The following is a 21,588-nucleotide window of genomic DNA, read 5'->3' as shown; positions in this document are numbered from 1 at the left end:
ATGATGGGTAATACATCTCCGAACAAAAGTGTATTCCTCAATAGTCTTGTTAAATTCACCAAGAGGAGAAGCCGAATAGGGCGTCAAGTTACTTCACCAAGCTACCAGAATCAACAGGAAGACAGTTTGCCTTTGCAACAGCTGGGAAAAATAGTGATTTCTGAGGGTAGGGGAATATTGTATGTAAAATTTAAAAGTGGCAATTTAAAAAAAAAGTTATCTTGTGTGCATATGAACCCAGTCTGCACCTAACCAACATGAAAAATATAAATTGAATTTTAATTCTCTTTAATTTTCTCCCATTTTTATAATATTTCTTTAAAACAACATAAAGGCTTAACATTCCTGACAAAAAAACAAAATTCTGTCACAACCTTAACTATGGCGTTGTTACTATTCAACCCTAATATAGCCTGTAATTTTCTAAAAAGATAAGGTTTGTGAAAGGACCTGTATAAATCAAAAAATGACTTACATTTAGGGCAAGATTGAGACTTTCCTCGGCATGAGAAAGGAGTGGTGTGTAGTTTCACTGTCCCAGGAGTAGCCCAGGAAAGGAACTGTAATTTTGAAAGGTACAATGATGTAAACTGCTTCAACTTTTAATAACTTTCTCTGTATGTGCCTTTTAAAATACTCTATGCCAGTGTTCTCCTGCAGCCTCTTGCATCTCTGAGGACGGGGCCCTTTCTTCCCAGGTGTGAGGACCACCTATGACTCACCTGACTTGCTTAAATTCCCGAGAAGAGGAAGGGAAGAAAGATTGTAGAACAAATACAGAAGGAACTATAAAAAGAAATGAAAATACCTGGATTCCTGTGCTAAAGCTGGTCACAGATATTAAAGAATACTACAGGCTATTGTACATGTGCATTATATAATCAGTGTGGTTTACAATCAAATTGTAAAGCAGGTTTTAAACAATCTTAGATTCCCATGTGTAGCAGCCTTTAATTTATTTGTATCATTCTTATATATTCATTTATCATGCAGCTCTATTACAATATTAAATTTCTTTGAGACATAGAAAGTGATTGCTTAATTACAGAGTGTAATGTAATAGTAACACATGCAAAAATGGCAGAGTCAAAGGCAACCACGCAACCTGATCTTCCACATTTCCTCATTCTTGAATGTAACCATGCATCTTTAATATTCTTAATGTAATTCTTTAAATGGTTAAATTCTTTAGATTTTAGTCATGGTTTTTGCCAACAAAGAGAGACAGAAAAGATAATCCTAGAAGCAGTTTGTCAAAGATGATAAATCACATATTAAGAAATAGAGGAAGCAGAACAGGAAGGACAGGGGGAGAATGCAGATTAAATCCCGGTTGTTAGATTTCTCTGTGGGAGTGTCCTGGTGTTTATTAAAGGCTCTAACACCAAAGCTGTGTCAAAGGAAAAAGGAAAAGCAAGGGAATCCAAAACAATTCTCAAAGGTTCCCATAGGACAGAAAGCATTTGATCTTGGGGAAGCAATTATCTTGGTCTTTGATTAGATATGTATCTTCTGGGCATTTATCACAATGATTTGTCCTGTTAGTATCCAGGAAGGAGCAAATAAGGTCTTGGTATCTCTAACATGCCATAAATGTTTCTCACCAGATGCTTTTAAACCAATATCCAAGAAAATGAAATGACCCATTTAGTAGAGACCGAATGACCTGAATTCTCACTTATATTAAGATCTCTTTATACCAGACTAGCAATGTAAAGGAGCCTTTTCCTGACAGTTTATCTAGTCTATCAATCAACTATCAATCTACTAGCTAAATGGAATGTAATAAATTAGGCCCCAATCCTTTAAAGACTTAAACTTGTATGTAACTTAACTCATAGAAATCAAGGGCATTATGCATTTGAAAAAAAGTTACCCGTACATAATTTGCTGTAGGATCATGGATTTATATTTTAAGCAGAAGTTCTGGTGATCCTAGCCTGAGAAAGATTTGATAGCAAGATTTTTAATATCTAATTTTACAGTTTCATTCCCTATAGAAATACCATCCCTGCTTTCCCTCAGAGAGCCCCCCCCCCACACACACACACTCCATAAAGAGATCCCAATTATACAAGACAGTATGGGACCCATCCTCCCCGATTCAATGGCACATTGCAAGTGCTACATACGAAAGGGAAGGCCACAGTTTAGAGCTGAGGACTAGGAGGTAGGAGCATATCTGGTTCATTGGGTGGATGGGCTGGATCTGCTGTCTTTTTTCCATTTGCCACCCAGGGCCCTTTCCATTTTAGTATTGGATACTGCAGATCACATAATTTTACTTGAAATATGAATTTTAGTTGGTTGGTGCTGGGCAGTCATGATTACTGATCACAATGTGGTTAGTCCCCTCAGGTATTTAAAAAGTATGTCAGGCTAGGGTTACTGTACGTCCGGGTTTTCACGGACATGACCTCATTTTTGGTCCACCAATCTCCATCTGGGCAAATTTTTAAAATATTAGCAACTGTCTGGGATTTTTCCTCCATGGGGGACTTACAGCTGGAGTCGCAGCCTCTCCATGCAGGGGGTGACAGCTAGAGTTGCAGCCTCCCTGCCACATACCCTATCAGCTTCCCCCTTCCCCAGCTCCCCATCCTGCTCCTCTAACAGTGTCCTCTTTTGGGGAACCTGAAATATGGTTGCTTTATGTCAGGACCCTCCCAAAAATAAGATTAGCTAAAAATCATGAGATGGTAACAAAATAATAAATGGTAGATGGCTTGCGTTTGCCTTCTGGGTTTTGAGTCTTTTAGGTACAGTGCTGGCCTCACGTTTTCCAGCTTTCCACCCCAACCAGGAGGCTAGACGCTTTTCTTTAAGGACAGGGCAGAAGCTCACATTACAGTGGGACATTAAGAAAAACAGCAAATATCGGGGCTCGCACAGGAAAATCCTGAGCGCCGGTGACCCCGTCGCTGCTCCAGCGGACCCTGCGCAGCGGGCTAGGACCGGGGCTGTCACGTGCAAACACGCGCCGCTGCCCCCCCGCGCTCGTCTCCGGCTCTGCCGTCCGGACCTTCTCGCAAGCTTCCATTCCCACACAAGCCACCCCCACGCATGCGCATTTGGGACCGGGCGGGGTTTGAGCCGTGAGTAATGAGCAATGAAAGCCGCCGGCGGCCAGGGGGCGCTAGAGCGCGAGTCGGGCCGCACGCACGCCGCAGAGAGCTGTAGCCTCGGTTGCCTGTTGCGGTCGCTGTCGCAGCCGTGTAAGGCCCTGCCTGTCGCGTGACTCTCCAATCCCAACGGCTGCCGCGAGAGACGAGTCGCTGCCCGCGCGCCGCACGCAGGAACCCTCCGCCCGACCGGGAGCAGCAGCGCGCAGACACCCGCCCCGCAGTGAGGAGCGGCCGGCGCCATGCCCAAGAATAAAGGTGAGGCCTCCTCAGGCCGGCCCCTGCCGTACGGGCGGCGCCAGCCGGGCCTGGGGCCGGAGCGGCCTGTGCTCGGGGCGGCGCCGGGAGCCTCTCCTCGCAGGGCAGGCTGGGAGCGGGGCCGGAGCTCGCTGGGCGGGGGTGCGGCGGCTCCAGGAGCGCGAGGGTCCGCGGGCTCCCGGGGGGAGCGAGGCCGGAGCTCACCTCGCCGCCTCACGTGGGGGATCCGGGCAGGGCGGTCACAGCCCTTGCGGCCTGGCCTGGCCTCCTGCCGCGTAGCGCCGTGTAGCGAGCCCGGTCACGGGCACCTTCCCCACCCCTCACACAGTGGCTGGGACCCGGGTTCACGGCTCCGCGCAGCCACTGCCCCGCGGCGACCTCGCGGGCTGACGCGGGGCCCCTCCCGCCGGGCTGCTCTCAGGCCCGTGGCCCGACGTGCGCGGAGTGTGTGAGTGGGACTGAATGCGCGACGGGTCTGGCAGGAAGGGCGGGGGGTGCAGGGCGGTAGGCTACAGCTGAGTCGAGAAGCAGAAAAAGACTCGTGTAGAGAGACAGAGCCTCGGACTCCGGGAGTAAGTGTGTTCCCCTCTCCCCTGTCTGGCAAAACTCAGCCAGCATTCAAGTGTCAACTGTTGCTATGCCCCGCTCCCTAACAGTAGCATTTGTTCTTCTAGTACATACCGATCTTCTCAGGGGCACCAGCAGCCACCGCTGTTCCCATATGGTAGAAACCTTAACAAGTGTTGTTAACATGTGACCCCTCCCCGGTTTTTTCCCCTGTGCTGATGTGAAAGAGGAAAGGAGAGAAAGGAAGCAGTTTTTTGGAGGCAGGATTTACAAAACCTGCAAGCTGTTCTTGCTGATTTTTCAACAAGAAAACGAATCCTGTTGCCAGAAGCTTGTTGAAATGCTGCTGTTTAGAAGGAAAGCATGAATTTGAAAATCACATGTCCATCTGGATATTTGCACCTACTATTGCTAAAGGAAATCCCTAAAATTATTTTTCTTTAGTTTTTCAAATGTCTGTTTGTTGAACTTTATCTTTTGTGTACTGTAGTCACTTTCATGTTTTGTTGAGTAGGTTACACTTTTCTGTCTTGTTTATTTGCATAATGACATCAATCACTGATTTGGGGTGGGGAGCTCACATGGATGCTTCCCCAGTCCTTGCAAGAATGTGTTCACCAGTAGCAGCAGCAGTACAACTGAAACTGAAGATTCATCGCAGAGCCCCTTTGTAGTTTCTCTCTTTCCTGAACAGTCATGAAGGTTGATTAACTGAGGTCCACCAGAATGCAATCAATTGCATGTTCAGGGGTGATGGTGTTAAATGCTCTTTTGAAGGCTTCTGTTACCTAATTTTCAAAGTGAGTTTAAATAGTCGATAGTTACTACTATGTGATCTTTTAATTGATCCCTTGTTTGACAATGGTAAAATAAGAACAAAGATGAGGTAATTTGATAGTAAATATTGCTGAAATTGATCCAAAGAAACACAAAACACCTCCAGACTTTAAATAAAATAACAAGATGGCTTTAGCATACTATCATTGAGGTGAGATTGAGGGATGGGTGTTGCTCTTGAGATGTGATTCAGTTTCTCTTACATGTTCTTTTGTGGTGTGTGGCTGAAGAATTTATATGCACATGAATTTCTTCTGTGTCTGTTTCATGTGGAATTTTTTTCTTGTATCCTAGCCCTGCCACTTCAGCTCAGAATTAGGAAGGGTTAGAACAGAGATGAGATGATCAAACTGTTGCTGAAGAGAATAGGTTTTTAAGTCTTTCTTGTAGCTTATGCTGGACTTCTAAGAGTCCAAAGGAATACTACTTTTCTCATCACATTTATTAGGAACATGAAAATTAAAAATTTGTCTCTTGCAGTTTTGACTTTAGGCAGCCTCTTCATCCTTTTTGAAAGAAACTTGAAATCATCATGGTGTAGTGCTTTAAGAAGCAAGATCAGTTTTATCACAGGCCTAGATATAGTGCTTTAAAGCTGCAGTAGTGAAATTAGATTTCCATAGGTCTAACAAATTATTGCTATTTTATCTTTCCAATACATGATTTTATATAGATTTCTAAATTGCATGTAGTGATTTATTTTATTTTCAATTTAGGTAAGGGAGGTAAAAACAGACGACGAGGTAAGAATGAGAATGAATCGGAGAAGAGAGAATTAGTGTTCAAGGAGGATGGACAAGGTGAGATTTCAAATTGTAATTGTCACTATATGTTTTCAGTCAAATATGGTAGCTACAATACTTTGAAGGTTTCTACACAAGGGATACTTGGACTGTGTATAGGTTTCATTTGGATGTTTGAAAACTACAAAAGTACTTTGATGTGATGGAATGGAGCATCTTCATCTTGGGAATATATTTAGCAAAAGACAAATTGAATGGGAGTGAAGATATATCCACTTCACTTCCCATTTATTAATATCACCTAAGAAATAAGTTCAGTTCTTTGCTCCTCAAGCAGTTTGTGCTGCTGTGTGATAAAAAAAGGTTACGTTAGTTCCTATGTGTAAATTGTTCCTAGTTTTTTTTTCTAGAGATCACCTCTGGCTCACGCAGTGACATCACTGTGCTATAGGGAGCAACGTTCAACCGTCCTCTGCCAGAGGCACCATGATGAATGACTGATGTCTTATGGGGAAACCCATAAGATCGTGAATGGGTAGAGGAGGAGTGTAGTAAATTTTAAAATGGTGAGCATATCTGAGTGTTCACCTAGCAGTCAGATAGCTATTTGGCTTGGTAACCAAATGAAATTCAGGCAAAAGCTTTGCTTAAAATTTCCCCAATGGCTAAAACACAAATTGACTTAGAGTCTTGTAGCTCTTGTGATGCGCCTCCTTGACTTGCAACACTCATAGGCTTTTCAATTGCATCACATTGTGTGGTAGTCATACTAAGAAAATTGAGCTGATTTATTTTATGCACCTGTCAGTCTATCAACCACATACAAAAAGGAAAATAAGTCTCCCTAGGAAAATCTCCCCAACTCTAGAACAAATTCCATCTATCCAGTTGAACACAGCTCTCCAGTGGTGATATTCCAATGTGTTAAGCATCTGTACTCTAACCCATGTTAAGGAAATATTTTAGTGTACTAGAGCAGGGCTTGAAATACAACTTTTGGGAGTGGATTTTCCCTAGTGAGTGTGGGTGTCTAGGGCATTGATCTTTATGCTGTTTTTGACATATCCCTCAAAGATAATCTTCTACATGTGAAATGATGCAGTGTGTTTTCTGGAGCCTGTGGTCCGCTCCATTGTCCCTGCTAGTCTTCGTCGCTTTAAGAAGCAGTGGAATGAAACTGGTTTGTTTACTGGTGGATGGGAAACTTGAAAAACAAATGCTAGTAGGCCACTGTGAATCATGTCATTTTCATGCAGCTGCTTATGTAAACTATGAGCAACAGCAGATGTAGGTCCTGAACCTACACGCAGGAGAAGAGGACCCAACTGCAGTCTGAGGGGAAGTAGTTGCAACCAGATTTTAGCATTGTCCAAGAGACTGGAAGTGTAGTCAAGTAGCAGAGGACCTTCCCATGGGGAAAGGAGCTAGCATAAGATCCTTCTCCCGTCCAACAAGCAGGTGCTAGGGGCTTTGCATTTCTCTGTTGAAGGCTAATATGTATGAAAGGAGAGCTTTTCAGTGTGATCTAGGGACAGCATCCTTTTAAGGACAGTAGGACCCCCTGAAGATGGAATTCAGAATACACCGAAAGAGGGGAGAAGAATATGCTGTGCTCTCCTGTCCCCAAATGATCTGCTTGTTTTTGTAATCTTTCTGTAGAGGTGGAGGGGGGTGGTGATGGATCCACAAATTGTTGTCATGTGTAAAATGAGCACACTTGATCTGGAAGTCAGAGATAATAAATGTAGGGACTTGTATATCTTTTAAAAATATTCTGGGGAAAAAAATAAAGCATGCATAAATGTAAGAGGGGTTCAGTATAGAAAACATGTAGTCACTTTAGATACCAACAGTAACATAAAGACTTTTTAAAGTGTGGTTATGGCTTATTTAAGTGCATATCAATTCAAATTTGCATTTGTTCCAACAATAAAACTTTAACATTTATAATATCCATAAAGTTGCAGTGATGAAAACAAAAAATCTTTGTAACATTGTGATTTTTGGAGTATATCCACACTGAAAATATTGGTCAACATGGCAGGTGGTGGTCTCTCCACATGAGCAAGCTAACTGTTGCCTACAAAAAATTTGACATCAAAGCAAAGGAATTTTGAGAAGGGATCTGAAAATGGAAAATGAGGCAGCTTTGTGGATGTTTATGTGGAACACCTCCCAAGCGTGTGTGGCTACACAGGATAAGGCATGAAGGTGCTTCTTTGAAAGGTGAACAAGTGGCGGTGAAGGCTAGCATAATGGACCAATCAGTGAGCATCAACAGCTTGATAATGAATCAGAGGTGTTAGGTAGAGTGGGGATTGACTATGAAGAGCCTTGAAAGTGAATACTAGGTGCTCTTGCATTTGTCAAAACCAGAGAAAGCTATTAAAGTAATCAAGACTTTGCCAGAGCTACATTGTTTATAGCCCCATTGGCTGGGTGGGCTGCTGAACCTGTCTGTCAGCATTACACCCCACTGTTTCCTTCCATAGTCAGTGGAAGTGGGGCTGGGCTTGGTGCAAGAGACCTCTTTAGTGCCAGGAATTTCTTCAGCACCCCTGCTGTTGGTGCCACCTGTGTTACCAGGGTGGCAATCATTTCCCTCCACTTGGGTACCATCAGTCATCCTGGTACTGCTGCTGACTTTGGGGTCAGCACTTCTTCCAGCACCGGAAATGATAGAGGCATATTTGGCACTGCTAATATAGTTTCCACTGTCAGTGCCAGTTCCCAATTCGTTCTGGGCTATGAATGAGTCAGACCAGTTGCTCCCACCCTCAAGGCTGGTTCCATCTTCATCCCCTGAAGCCCAGGACTCCTTGGCATCCAGGTTAGGATCTTCCTCCTCTTGCTTTCCATCACCTGACCCATATTGAGGGGGTTGTTCATGGAGCACTGAGGGTATCAGGATTGGCACTTGTCTTGCAGTCAGGACAGGGGCGCCCCTGTCTGGAGCCTACTTGCCCCAGTGTCCTACCCATACCAGTGGCCTCCATAGAATCCCTGAGATGCTTCTTGGTCACAGAGGCTCCACTCCTCATCCCATTCTAAGGCAAGATCACCTAGCAGGTCTGTGGCAGTGACCACCACAGGCCCAGGCACCATTGAAACTTCCCCTCACAGAGCCTCCAGAGTATGCTTCTTGGGGCAAGGACTGTCTTTTCTGTTTATACAGTGCCTCGCAAAATGGGATCCTGGTCCATGACTAGGGCTCCTTGGTGCAACAGTAAAATAAATACATCATTTTTTTCCTTGTAAAAATTCCTGTTGGCTGTTTAAAATTATGTAATTCAGCAACATTTTGGACTATCTCTTCCAGAGTATGCTCAGGTGATCAAGATGTTGGGCAATGGAAGATTGGAGGCATTATGTTTTGATGGTGTGAAGAGGTTATGTCATATCAGAGGGAAGCTAAGAAAAAAGGTAAGTCTAAATCACTTACATGGAAAATAAATGAATACATACCAAGCAGAACAGGCAATCTTCTGAAAATTGATATGGCTACACATACTCTAAATAAAGGGACACTTTAAAAATTTCCTTAATTATGGTACTAGCAACTTTAGATTATTAAAATTGAAAGAATTTTAAAACTCATATTTAGTTTTGTTCAGATAATTAGCTACTTGTACTTCTCTTGGCAAGGGCAATGAAGGAAGTTTAAATCTTGCCCGTAGTCACACTAACTTTCAGGTTCTTGGGGATGCAGATGTTTCAGGAGAGGTTTTTGCTTGTTTAAAAACTGTCAGTTTTGTATTTTACAGAAACATTTCTGTTGGACTTGGGTTTTATAAAACTCTATACAAACTCTAAATTTTGGCTTGAGTTTAAGCCTACAGGGTCAGAGTAGATTGGTGGGTAGCATGATGGTAATTAAAATTGAGACCAGCTTACTGTAAAAATCTTCATGCTTACTTGGATAGACTTGCAAATTGCTGTTCCTCAAGGGGATAGGTTTAGTGGTCCAAATTTGAGGTAATTGAACAAAGGTTCACAAGATACAGTCCCCCAGAAATCACATGTGCAACAGGACAAAGGCTCTGTTGCATACCTGATTGTTTTACAGGTAGCCTGGCATCAGAATAACAGGAGTGGCTCAAGGTGACATGCTGTGGCCATTTAAGCCAAGCAAACAGCATTGTCAGCTTTCTGACAACATATGTTGAGCACATTAGTTGCTCTTTGTTTACATTCTGCAGGTACTCCATCCGGCAAGTTTGCCCTGAAAGCAAAACTTCTTGTTTAAATTGATATTTCCAAATACTCTAAAATCACATGCATACTCTGATTTTACTTCAGAAATATTGTCAAGGAAAATAGCTTTAATTAAATAGAGGGACGACTATCAACTCTAGTAAGCAGAAACATTAAAGTGATAGAATCATGCTTCTCATTCTTTCCTGAGCAATGGAACTGAGTGTGATCAAAGAATAGCAAGTAGCTACCACGCTCATCAATGTCAGCATGGTCAAAGGTGTTGCTGAATTTCAGGAAATGCACCCATAATAGAGACACCCTGTTCTAAGCACTGGCATATGGTACACATTGACTACTGGGGAGCCAGGATGTTCTCATCAGTCAAAACACTATTTTAGGTTTATCATGAAAAATAAACACAGAAAACCTCTCCATTTTCTACCATAATTCTTCTAGTTTAGACAAACCAAAGGTTCAAACACATCATTTTTAGCCTTTTATTAACAATACAGAAAAGAAGGAAAAACAGTTAAAGTATTTGAAATGTGAACTATTGAGTAAGGCTTTCATTTTAACAGCGTCCCTTGCTTGTTTTCTCTTTAGCTGTAGAGTCTTTAGAAGGAAAACCCGCATTTGTCAGTCTCTTAGGTGGTCTCAAAGATGGTAATAACTATCCTTTTGGGGGAAAAGAGGATAAGTCAGTTAAGATGGGCTAGAGATGCTGCTGCTGTTGTTGAAGTTTAATCTCAGAAAGAAAATCCCCCTAGTTGACCATCTTTGATGCTATCAAAGAAGGTAATAACTGTCATCCCAGGCGTGCTTGGAATTCAGCTGGAGCCTGTAGGTATGACAATATCATCTGGGTGTCCCTCTCTCTCTCTCTCTCTCTCTCTCTCTGGCCAGTTCTAGTTAAGACACCTCTCAGGTTCAAGATGATGAAGGCCTGAGGTCCAATGAAACAGTTGGATTGGCATCTATGATTGGTGAAGCTTGCTCTAGTAGCCTTTATCTGTTCTGTGTGTCTGTTCTTTTGTTCCTTCATACTTTCCCAACAAAATTTTTCATTTAAGGACCCAAGAAGGGAGTGATGGGTATAATAGTCTAACCCAGGGGTCAGCAACCTTTCAGAAGTGGTGTGCCGAGTCTTCATTTATTCACTCTAATTTAAGGTTTTGCATGCCAGTAATACATTTTAACGTTTTTAGAAGGTCTCTTTCTATAAGTCTATAATATATAACTAAACTATTGTTTTATGTAAAGTAAATAAGGATTTTAAAATGTTTAAGAAGTTTAATTTAAAATTAAATTAAAATGCAGAGCCCCCTGGACTGGTGGCCAGGACCCGGGCAGTGTGAGTGCCACTGAAAATCACCTCGCGTGCCACAGGTTGCCTACACCTGGTCTAACCTGTCACTATTTTGTCCACCAACTAGGCCTAATATCTGACATACCAACTTTGGCTCATTATCCTCTGGTGTCATATCTCCTGTTTTTTAACAAGCATAATGTCAACACAGACCTTGAATCATATCAACTTGGCCTTTTCGTTTAGACTAATTCAGCTATTCAGGCCTTTCGTACCTTTTCCCATCAACATTTGTTGTTATAAATTATTGTAACATCTTATAACCTTTTACATACTACTTACATTTGAGCTTACAATTCAAGTAAATTTGTAGGCCCAACAGTACACACTGCCCTGTAATCTGAACTCTGAATGATGGCCCAGCTTGACCCCACTAGCCATTATGGCACTGTGCTTCCAGATGATATGGAGCAATGTGGGTATCCCAGTTTTGGGGGTTAACTGTGCCTCTGCCCCATCCTTGGTCTGCTTAAGGGACGTCCCCTTAGGACTCAGGCCTCTGTCACCTCTCTATAGGCAGGCACCTGCATTCCCCTCCCTCCTTCCCAGGCTAGAATTCTTTCCCTTCACTGTGCGTATCCCAGCAGGTCTAAACTTAGCTTAGCACCTGCAGTTTCTCTCTCTCTCAAGTGCTACAACAGTGAAGACCCGTCAGCTTTTGCAAAGCAAAATATACTTATTTTTAGGACAAAAACATTAGAGAAAATATATCATAAAACTTCTATACACATGCTAGGTTTACCAGAAGTCACCCGTCTTCCACATGGTAAACCTGATAGGTTTCAAAGTCCTTCAAACCCTTTCAGCAGGGTTTGCCCTCTTGGTTACAATCTATAAGTTGTCAGATCAAAAATGAGGGCTCCTCAGTCAGTTCAGGCTGGCCTTTGATACTTTTGGCTCATTCTTTGTCTCCTGGACTTCTTGAACCTGTTCTGAACCAGTATATGCTATTCACCTGAGGGATGGTACTTCTCTACAGTTTTCCTGTTCCAGGTCTACAGTAATTACACCCACACACACCCACCTCCCCTCTGATTTTAGTTCTTAGAGGGAGCTGGGTAACCTGCCAGTGTACAATTTCTGGCTCACAAAGATACAGTTAACGTTTATAATGTTGGAACAATAGTCTCAAAGATATTGTATATATCAGTAACACCTGTCACAGTATGGATACAGTGCGCATGGGTACACTAGGGTGAACTGTCAGACCATGTCCTCACCTTCGTGAACAGAAGCAGACTATGCCTGGCTTATACTCGACCACTTCACCTTCTCTTCACAAACCACCAGATGCACCTCTTCTCATAATCTAATCTGTGCCAGCTGCAAGTAATCCCTGAATCAGTCACTACAGCTGTCACTAACATAGTGAAGAATAGTTGGAGTTCATGCAGGCAGCTGAGAATATAGTTAATAAAATGGCACACTCACCAGTCTTTCCTCTTGCCTGTTTATTATAGGGTCGCACTGGCTGTGAAACATACTTGCAGTATATCCACAATGGTCCTAGTCATCTCTGGGTGGGGCATCTCTGTGTACCTTAACTCTGTATTTCCGGGTTTCTGAGGTTAAAGTTTAGGGGCATGAAACATTCTGGGCAGGTCTAAGACACTTCTGGTCAATGCTATCTCTGCATTAACAAAGATTTTGGCCAGTGAATACAGCAGAGTTTTAGTGTTGATCAAATTGAGAATGTTGTTTTGTAGTCTGAAATTGTTTAGTAAAATGCTGATTGCCAACCAACATGCTTATAAATAAAAGGCTTGAATCTTAGGTCAGCTCCATTTACACGCACTTTAAGGCCCCTTTTCACTACCAATGTGGTGTACAGTCTCCATAGCATAACTGGGACCCAAGCCCAAAATCTCTGAAATTTTTCTTCAAATATATTGTGATAATCGTATGAAGAAAGTAGTGCCATTTTCAGGCTGCTGATTTAAAGAAAACTTGCGTGGATTTTTTTAACAGGTGAATTAAGTAAAAATCCATACTGCATTTTAAATCAAGATATTTCTAGGCTCAGAAATGCAATCAGAACTTCAGGTTATGTTCTCAGTCAAGCTGGGGGGACTTGGAGTTGTGGTAACTTTCAGTTGTAGAAAAAGGCATCCCAGTACAATCCACTAAATTCATTGACACATTCTAAATATTAAAGTGTCTGTGTACTGACTGCTTTTGTAACTCCACTCTGTTCTCCAACTAATCTTAATCGTAGGACTGGAAGGGACCTTGAGAGGTCATCTAGTCCAGTCTCCTGCCCTAACAGCAGGACTAAGTATTACTTAGACCATCTCTGACAGGTGTTTATCTAACCTGCTCTTAAAAATCTCCAATAATGGAGATTCCACAGCCTCCCTAGGCAATTTATTCCAGTGTTTAACCATCCTGGCAGTTGTTTTTCCCAATATCCAACATAAACTGCCCTTGCTGCAATTTAAGCCCATTGCTTCTTGTCCTATCCTCAGAGGTTAACGAGAATAATTTTTCTTTCTCCTCCTTGTAACAACCTTTTATGTACTTGAAAACTGTTATCATGTCCCCTCTCAGTCTTCTCCTTTCCAGACTAAACAAACCCAATTTTTTCAATCTTCCCTCATAGGTCATGTTTTCTAGACCTTTAATTATTTTTATTGCTCTTTCTCAAATTTGTCCACATCTTTCCTGAAATGTGGCACCCAGAACAATACTCCAGTTGAGGCCTAATCAATGTGGCACAAGAATTACTTCTCATGTCTTGCTTACAACACTCCTGCTAATACATCCCCAAATGATGTTTGCCTTTTTTTGCAATGGTGTTACACTGTTGACTGACACTTAGCTTGTGATCCACTTTAACCCCCAGATCCCTTTCTGTGGTACTCCTTCGTAGGCAGTCATTTCCCATTTTGTATGTGTGCAACTGATTGTTCCGTCTTAAGTGGAATACTTTGCATTTGTCCTTGTTGAATTTCATCCTGTTTACTTCAGACCATTTCTCCAGTTTGTCCAGATCGTTTTGAATTTTATTCCTATCCTCCAAAGCACTTGCAACCCCTCCCAGCTTGGTATGGTCCACAAACTTTAGAAGTGTACTCTGTGCCATTGTCTAAATAATTGATTAATATATTGAACAGAACTGGACCCAGAACTAATCCCTGCAGGACCTCACTCGATATGCCCTTCCAGCTTGATTGTGAACCACTGATAACTACTCTTTTTAAGAACAGTTTTCCAACCAGTTATGCACTTACGGTAATAGTAACTTACAGATCCCCTGGTTGCCAGCCAGGCTTGCAGAGGAAAGTTAAGTACAGTAAAAACCAAAAAAAAAAAAAAAAAAAAAAAAAAAAAAGAATGTACATTAACAGCAGAACATGTGATCAGTTGACTAAATTATCTTTCATTTCATTCACACATCTAGATAAAGACATAAAATCTAGTTCCCTGAGTCTTTTTTATGGTGTATGCTCTCTTTGGGAAAAAATCCATTTAAGCAAGAAGCCTAACAAGTCCTACCACACAGTCAAGTCTGTGTCTAATATCTGCCTCTGCAATAGATCTTATGAAGCTGTGTGGCTGATTTCTACATAGTCTGCATCCCTGTCTGTGTAAGTGATAGGAGATGCACCTTTCTCACTGAGGGTTCTCTCCCTGTTATGGTACAAAAAAGCCTCCCATTCACACCCTGGATTACAGCAGTGGCTCTCAACCGAGCAGGTTTCATGGGGGCTGCCGAGCAGGGCCAGCATTAGACTTGCTGGGGCCCAGGGCAGAAAGCCAATGCCCTGCCACAAGGGACTGAAGCCCAGGCCCTGAGCTCCACCTCCCGAGGCTAAAGCCAAAGTCTAAGCAATGTAGCTCTGCAGGGGCCGCTGTGGTATGAGGCCCTAGGCAATTGCCCTGCTTAGTACTCTGTAATGCCAACCCTGGCTTTTACATGCAGAAAACCAGTTATTATGATACAGGTGGGCTCTGGAGTTTTTATAGCATGTTGGGACAGGCCTCAGAAAGAAAAAGGTTGAGAACCCCTGCATTACAGGATGTCAGTAAGTATTTAGGATTCCAATAAACTTAATTCCTAAATATTTATTTAATGCAATATCATATTTATGCCAGTTACTACATTATTTATTTGAATTGCAGTAGTGCTTAGGGATCCCTGACTTGAAGCCCCTTACCATGCTAGGCACTGTACAAATGCTTAATGAATGGTCCCTGCCTCAAAGAGTTGAAATTTAAATCTAAGTATAAGGAAAGACTCTATTTTTCCCTATTGCAGAACAATGTAAACCATTGGAATAATGCACAGTGAATAGTTCAACATATTTTTAATCTTCATTTCTTTTAATGTGAATTCATGTCATCTTTGAAAAATGACCCGTTCATAGTATCTCTTTAATGAATAAAATAGTCCAACTTTTAGAAAATCACTTTAACCTAGTCACTCAACAGAAACAGTCCAGGTTAGATTTCTTGCATTTTCTCTTCTGCTTGGCTTCTTCCTCTCATTCACTTTACTGTGAAGTTTTACTTCTCTGCGCACAGACCCTTTGTGGAACTCGGTCAATAAAATGGTTAGACTTCCTTTGGCCTACCCAAATTTAATGGCTTAGTAGCCATCCATAGGGCTGGAGACGTCTAAATCACTTGATTTGCTGTGGTGATGGAGTTCTGTAACATGCTTGGTCAACTATTATCCCCACCAACAGTTAATTATGTAATGTAAAATTGAAACCAAGTGTTATGAAGTGGGGATGTCTTTGTTTTCTTGTTTAGGAAAAATAGTGTCTGCAGTTTGTTTTAATATTTTAGTAGATCCACAAGTATAGTGTTTGAACTTATTGCTGTTAAATTGCAGATGGACAAATGTGGATTTGTAGAGGTTTTTTTAATAAGTGTTCCTTGTTTCTGACTTTCAGGTTTGGATAAATACATCAGATATTATATTGGTTGGCTTAAGAGACTACCAGGTAAATATTCTTCTTGATTTAGCACTTATATGTATTATAGTAAATAGCATGGCTTATGACTTAACTGGCACTAAAAGTCTGCTAGAGAGCATTGTGCAAATAATTTCTGTTTAACTGGCACTTACTATGTGTTTAACTGTATCACGTTAAATATGTTTCATATTTGATTATTTTTATATTTGTAATACAAGGCAAATTCCATCATGGGTAAATGGACCAGTTTTCATCCAAATTGCCCCTTTAGACCATGTGTGTGCGGAAAATGCCCTATGGCATCAGAATGCCTCTGACTTTTTCAGAAATGGCTGCTTGGTGAGCTGCTCCTGTGCATTTCACTGGCAAATGGAGCAAAGTGCTGCTCCAGTAGTCTGGTAGGATGCCAGCCGTCACAGTTCAATGTAACTGCACCTGTATTTCTCCCTTTGTGGTCCAGCAAGGGCTGCCTCTGTTAGGCTTCTGGCTGCTTTCCCTCACTCTCTTGGGTGGAGACCTGGCCCTCACTCCCCTGACTACAGTGTGATATTTCCAGCAAGCCAGACTGCCTAAACAGGCCCCAGAGTTTTGTTTTAAGTTCATAATAGCTTTAGCTCAAAAGAAGCACACACGGATAGTCTTTCCTTTACACATCTTGAGCCTTTACTCTTCAGATTCTGGGAACAAGAACTCAGTAGACAATAACAACAAGGAGTCTGGTGGCACCTTAAAGACTAACAGATTTATTTGGGCATAAGCTTTCGTGGGTAAAAACCTCACTTCTTCAGATGCATAGCCAGTAGACAATGGTCCCCTCAGGGTGTAGCTTCAAAAGGCTGGGCTTTTTCATAACCAGAGATGAGAATTTGCTTTCACTTCCCCATGGAGATTCCCCAGGCAAACCACTTGACATTGTTTGGCCTAAAGTCCATTCTTGTGTGGCCCATTGTTCAGTATAGTTCTTTGAAGTTCATAACACTTCCAGGGCTCACAATAATACATAACCTTTACATTTAATACAATGGACTCCAAAGATGCTTAAATTTAATTCATTAAGGTTTGTCAAGGATATTGCAGAAAATTGCCATGTCTGTCACACCAGCCATTTCACTCAGATAAATGTATTCTTTGAGCCCTTTGCTGTTCGAAGAATCCTGCCTTAATCTGTCACTGAATCCAGAGACTACATTAGTTTTTTCTTTAAAATGTGTGGCTCTAATAGTTTCCTATAGTAACTATATGTTGAGTCCAGTGAATGGCAGTTGTACTGGATTTTTAATGGGCTGTTTTCATAATAAATATACGTGCAGTGTGATACCTTCAATTATTGGAATGTGAATTTCGTTGCTAATGGAATTATGAAGAGAATTCTATTTCTTCAGAATAGACTTTCAACAAATTAACAACCCATTAAGAAATATTTTATTACACAGCTGCATAGATTAAAATTTAGACTGCTAATGCTAGCTAAAGCTTTAGTTTGTGATATATGGCAGATGTAGATGTACCTTGAAAAAGAATAGTTTAGAATGCTTAACAAAAAAGGACTTCAGGGAGGGAAGACTTATAATATTCTGTATAGTAGGTTTACCTCTTTCACTTGTAGTGGCAAACTGAAGAATAGTTGAGAACTAAGGATTTTGGGGGTGATTTCAGGACATAAGAATTGAAAAAGATTCAACTGTCCAACTAACAGACACCTTGCTAGCCTGTCATTTTTAGGAAGTGGAAACCTTTCTACAATGCTGACTAATGCAGTCAAATGTTCTCTTACTTAGGATAACAAGGCGGATGTCATTCTAAAATACAATGCAGATGAAGCCAGAAGTCTGAAGGCATATGGGGAACTTCCAGAACACGGTAAGAATCTTTCAAGATCAGATTGGAAGTCAGTAGCCCACAGTGAATTGTCAGTTTTTAATGTGTGAATTAACTTTTTTAAAACTCTCCCTTTAGCTAAAATCAATGAAACAGACACATTTGGTCCTGGTGATGATGATGAAATCCAGTTTGATGATATTGGAGATGATGATGAGGACATTGATGATGTAAGTAATAAGAATACTACATGGGGGCGGGGGGGGGATAGCTCAGTGGTTTGAGCATTGGCCTACTAAACCCAGGGTTATGAGTTCAGTCCTTGAGGGGGCCACTTAAGGATCTGGGGCAAAATCAGTACTTAGTCCTGCTAGTGAAGGCAGGGGGCTGGACTCGATGACCTTTCAAGGTCCCTTCCAGTTCTAGGAGATAGGATATCTCCATTAATTTATTTATTATTTATTTATTTGAAGCATCAACTCTTGATAATACTGCTTTGTTTACTACTTAATTTAGGTAGCATAACGTATTAAAGCTTTGAAGCCTTTAACCGGGCTAGATGATATTTCTCGAAGGCTGTCCAGTGACTAAGTGAAATTGGTCAAAAATCCTGTCCTTTGGAGTTATGGCACTTCTTGCAGACCTCTGCATAGTCATAGATCAAAGATTTGTAGGATGTCATACAGTGAATATTGCTTCAGTTTTTAATAACAGAATTTCATACCTGTCAAAGTTTGATCTTTAACACTGTTTATGGGAGCTAGAAATAAATTATCACATTATGGTTGCAGGAATGTAGTCAACCTCAGCAGTCACTACAGAATAATCAAGTTAATGTGACAATTTCAGAGCTCTAGTGCAGTGGTTCTCAAACTTTTTTCATTTGCGAAACCCTAAAATATTTCAAATGGAGGTGGGGGACCCCTTTGGCAATCTTTGACGTAGTCAGCGGACCCCAGGATGAAAACCACTGCTCTAGTGGACAAGTCACCCTCAAAATGAACAATGACTCAAAATCCCATCCTCTGATTCCTCAGGCAAATTCTGAAAACAGTGTGCTATATCTTATGAACATGGAATTTTAAGTGGGGGAAAATATATTCTAAAGTGCAGCTGAGACTGTTTATTAATCATTTATATAGTATAAGATGGCACAATACTGTAAATTAGGTGTATCAGGCAGATAGCAAGATTTCTGCCCAAAGGATAAGAGGGCAGAATAAAACAGCATGAAGAAACACTCTGAAGTGTTAGCATGCTTGCAGTTTCTTTTTAATCCAATTAGACTCTTGAGTAAAATGATCTCAAATTCACAGTTAGTGTGAAAAAGTTGTAATTTGTATGCTGGAGCATTTTTGTAGTAGGAAGATTTAAACAGGAACCAGTTCATTTTGCCAGTGACTTCTTAAACTATGTTTGTGTTTTGATTTGGAACTTTACCTCACAGCTCGGATTATTTTTCTTTTTGCTTCTTCAGGAAAATCATAGCCCTGCCTATTTGTATTTTACTGTTTACTCATTGAGATGATTTTACATTGAACATTAACTTCCCTAGAGGAGATGAGTTGGGAGGGAAGGGGCAAATGATTACGTACTCATTTAAAAAAAATGGCAAAGGAAACTGGGGGCAAAAAAAAATCGATTGTGAAATAAGTTGTGAATCTTCCGTTCTCTAAGATACATTATTAAGATACATCTTAAAGGTAGAATTGTTTGTTTGCTCACATGGTCAAAATTATCTTTCTCACTATGCTGTCTTTTTTCCCCACTTACAGATCTAAATTGAGCTAAGAGGCTTACATTCCAACTTTTTTCCTCCAAGGATTATTCTTCATTGATATATTGGGTAAAATACCTTTCTTTTAAGAAGATTGAAACATCAGTAATGAGTGTAGCTTGTTACATCAAATGAGAATTTATTTTCAGTGTTTGTTTTAAAGTATTTATATTTCTTTAGAAACAGATAATGCCACAACTATTTTGTCTTTTCACAAATTAGAGCTCTTACATCTGGATGGAAGTGAGACAGTAATATCTGCTGTAAAAGTCTGCATTTTTGCCTCTTATGCATTCATCACTACATTTCGAGTTAAACCTGTATTTTGAAATAAAATTGTTTACCCTGTAATTATCATGGATTTTGATTAAATACCCAGTTCAGATTAGTGTCCAATCATACTATGCAGTATCTTTCTGTATACCCTTGCCTTGAAATTAACTTGAAAAGATTTTGATAATCTAAAAGGAAGGCAGAAATCTGCATTCGAACTCCTAATGCATGGGTCTGCTTTTCATGTTTTAGTAGAATGCTGCTATTTTTATAATAGTTTTGATAATTAAGCACTCATTCTTTCAAAGATGTAAAGTTGCCACAATGGGAGAAAAGGTAAATGTAAAAAGTAAGCAGCATCTCAAATTTGCAGTTGTTTAAAACTGTTACGTATGTTTGAATCGCTATTCTGTATTTGTAAATGCAGTATTATACTGTAGTTGCGGAAATTAAACACTGGGTGGCACCCAATTTAACGGACACATTGATACTAAACATTTACAGTTGTTTTTTATACTGAAACATGCATTAAATAGTTTTCCCTCAACAAAATAAATGACTAGCATTCTTGATGTGTTAAACATACGTAGAATATTTTTACATTATAGAAAGGTTATGTTAAAAGTAGAGTTTTATTTTAATCTTAAATTCCATACATTGTAAGGAACAACTTTGAAAAGGTTATGTAAACTTTGAATAACCGAATATAAATGAAAAATTAAATTAATGTCAAATTCTGCAAAATCTTGTTATCCAGAATTAACCAGTAAGACAAACCAATGGAAAGATTCTCTCCAGCTTCTGAATGGAAGAGTCATAGCTAAAAAGTTGAATAAAGACTAACATATTCCTGGAAATATTTTCATGTGCTAGCATTAGTTTGTGTGTCTTTTTAATGATGTATTTTGAGTTTAACAGTTGAAAGCAGAATGGGGCTCTGGAGAATTTAATTTTCATTCTGTGCTGTGTAAAATTGGTTTTTGACATTTTGTATTCATTATATGGTCTGATAGGCATGATATGAAGTGACTATAGCTTTAAAAATACAGATGGGTCTCATTGCTTTAAACAAGATTTTTTGGACACTGTTGAATATTCAAACAGACTCCCTTAGAGCATGTAGCAAAAATGTAACTTCCTACCTTTTCTCCCCAGTGTACAGTGTACTGTAGGTTTCCATTTTCCTTGTGTGGAGTTGGGAGTCACTACAGGGACTGAAAAATTTTCTTTAATATTCAGTATATTTGCAAAACTTATTTTATATATTTAAATAATTTATAAAGAATTTTACAATCCTGCTGACTTTTGAGAAAAGAGAATATATTTGCATTACCCATGCACACTTCCTGCTCCGTTGGTTTGTATCGGGTGTATTGACTTTTGTAGTCCTTTTATGCCTGAATTTCCAGCAATTCAGGATCTGATTTTTAATTAACAGTTTCATAGAGCATGTAGTGAGCAGGAATTCATAAACCATTTCCCCCCTTCTCCTTTATCTTTTCTCCTGAGTGCCCAAACGGGATATTGAACACCTCCTAACATGGTTGAGCTCTTAAAATTTAGCTAGAGGCATGGCACAGAAGGCTTTTACTACATTGGTCCTGTCTTTGCTTGTACTGTTTTTTCCTAATACCAACTACCTGTGAATTGGCTTGGTGTCACAACAGATAAAATGTGGGCATTGACTTTAGAATGCTAGAACTATCCA

General features: G+C 40.5%; 1 protein-coding gene across 1 annotated transcript; it reads left to right on the top strand.

The window, feature by feature from the left end:
• Positions 1 to 3,140: 3,140 nt before the first annotated feature.
• LOC112105113 (eukaryotic translation initiation factor 1A X-linked) lies at positions 3,141 to 19,626 on the top strand. Its single transcript, XM_024197776.3, has 7 exons — positions 3,141 to 3,380; positions 5,501 to 5,584; positions 8,847 to 8,950; positions 15,989 to 16,039; positions 17,791 to 17,872; positions 17,969 to 18,060; positions 19,606 to 19,626. Exons 1-7 carry the CDS (start codon positions 3,365 to 3,367, stop codon positions 19,609 to 19,611), a joined length of 435 nt encoding a protein of 144 aa, XP_024053544.1. The 5' UTR covers positions 3,141 to 3,364; the 3' UTR covers positions 19,612 to 19,626.
• Positions 19,627 to 21,588: the final 1,962 nt, after the last annotated feature.

The sequence above is a fragment of the Terrapene carolina genome, unplaced genomic scaffold, assembly GCF_002925995.2.
Source record: "Terrapene carolina triunguis isolate 2854851 unplaced genomic scaffold, T_m_triunguis-2.0 Scaffold22, whole genome shotgun sequence".
NCBI classification, from domain to species: domain Eukaryota; kingdom Metazoa; phylum Chordata; order Testudines; family Emydidae; genus Terrapene; species Terrapene triunguis.
Note: the sequence above shows the minus strand (reverse complement) of the source record. Positions and strands in the feature narration are given on the sequence as shown.

Coding starts and splice junctions, on each gene's coding strand:
- LOC112105113 (XM_024197776.3), top strand. Junction 16,040..17,790: donor TTGGCTTAAGAGACTACCAG/GTAAATATTCTT, acceptor TCTCTTACTTAG/GATAACAAGGCGGATGTCAT. Junction 17,873..17,968: donor TGGGGAACTTCCAGAACACG/GTAAGAATCTTT, acceptor CTCTCCCTTTAG/CTAAAATCAATGAAACAGAC.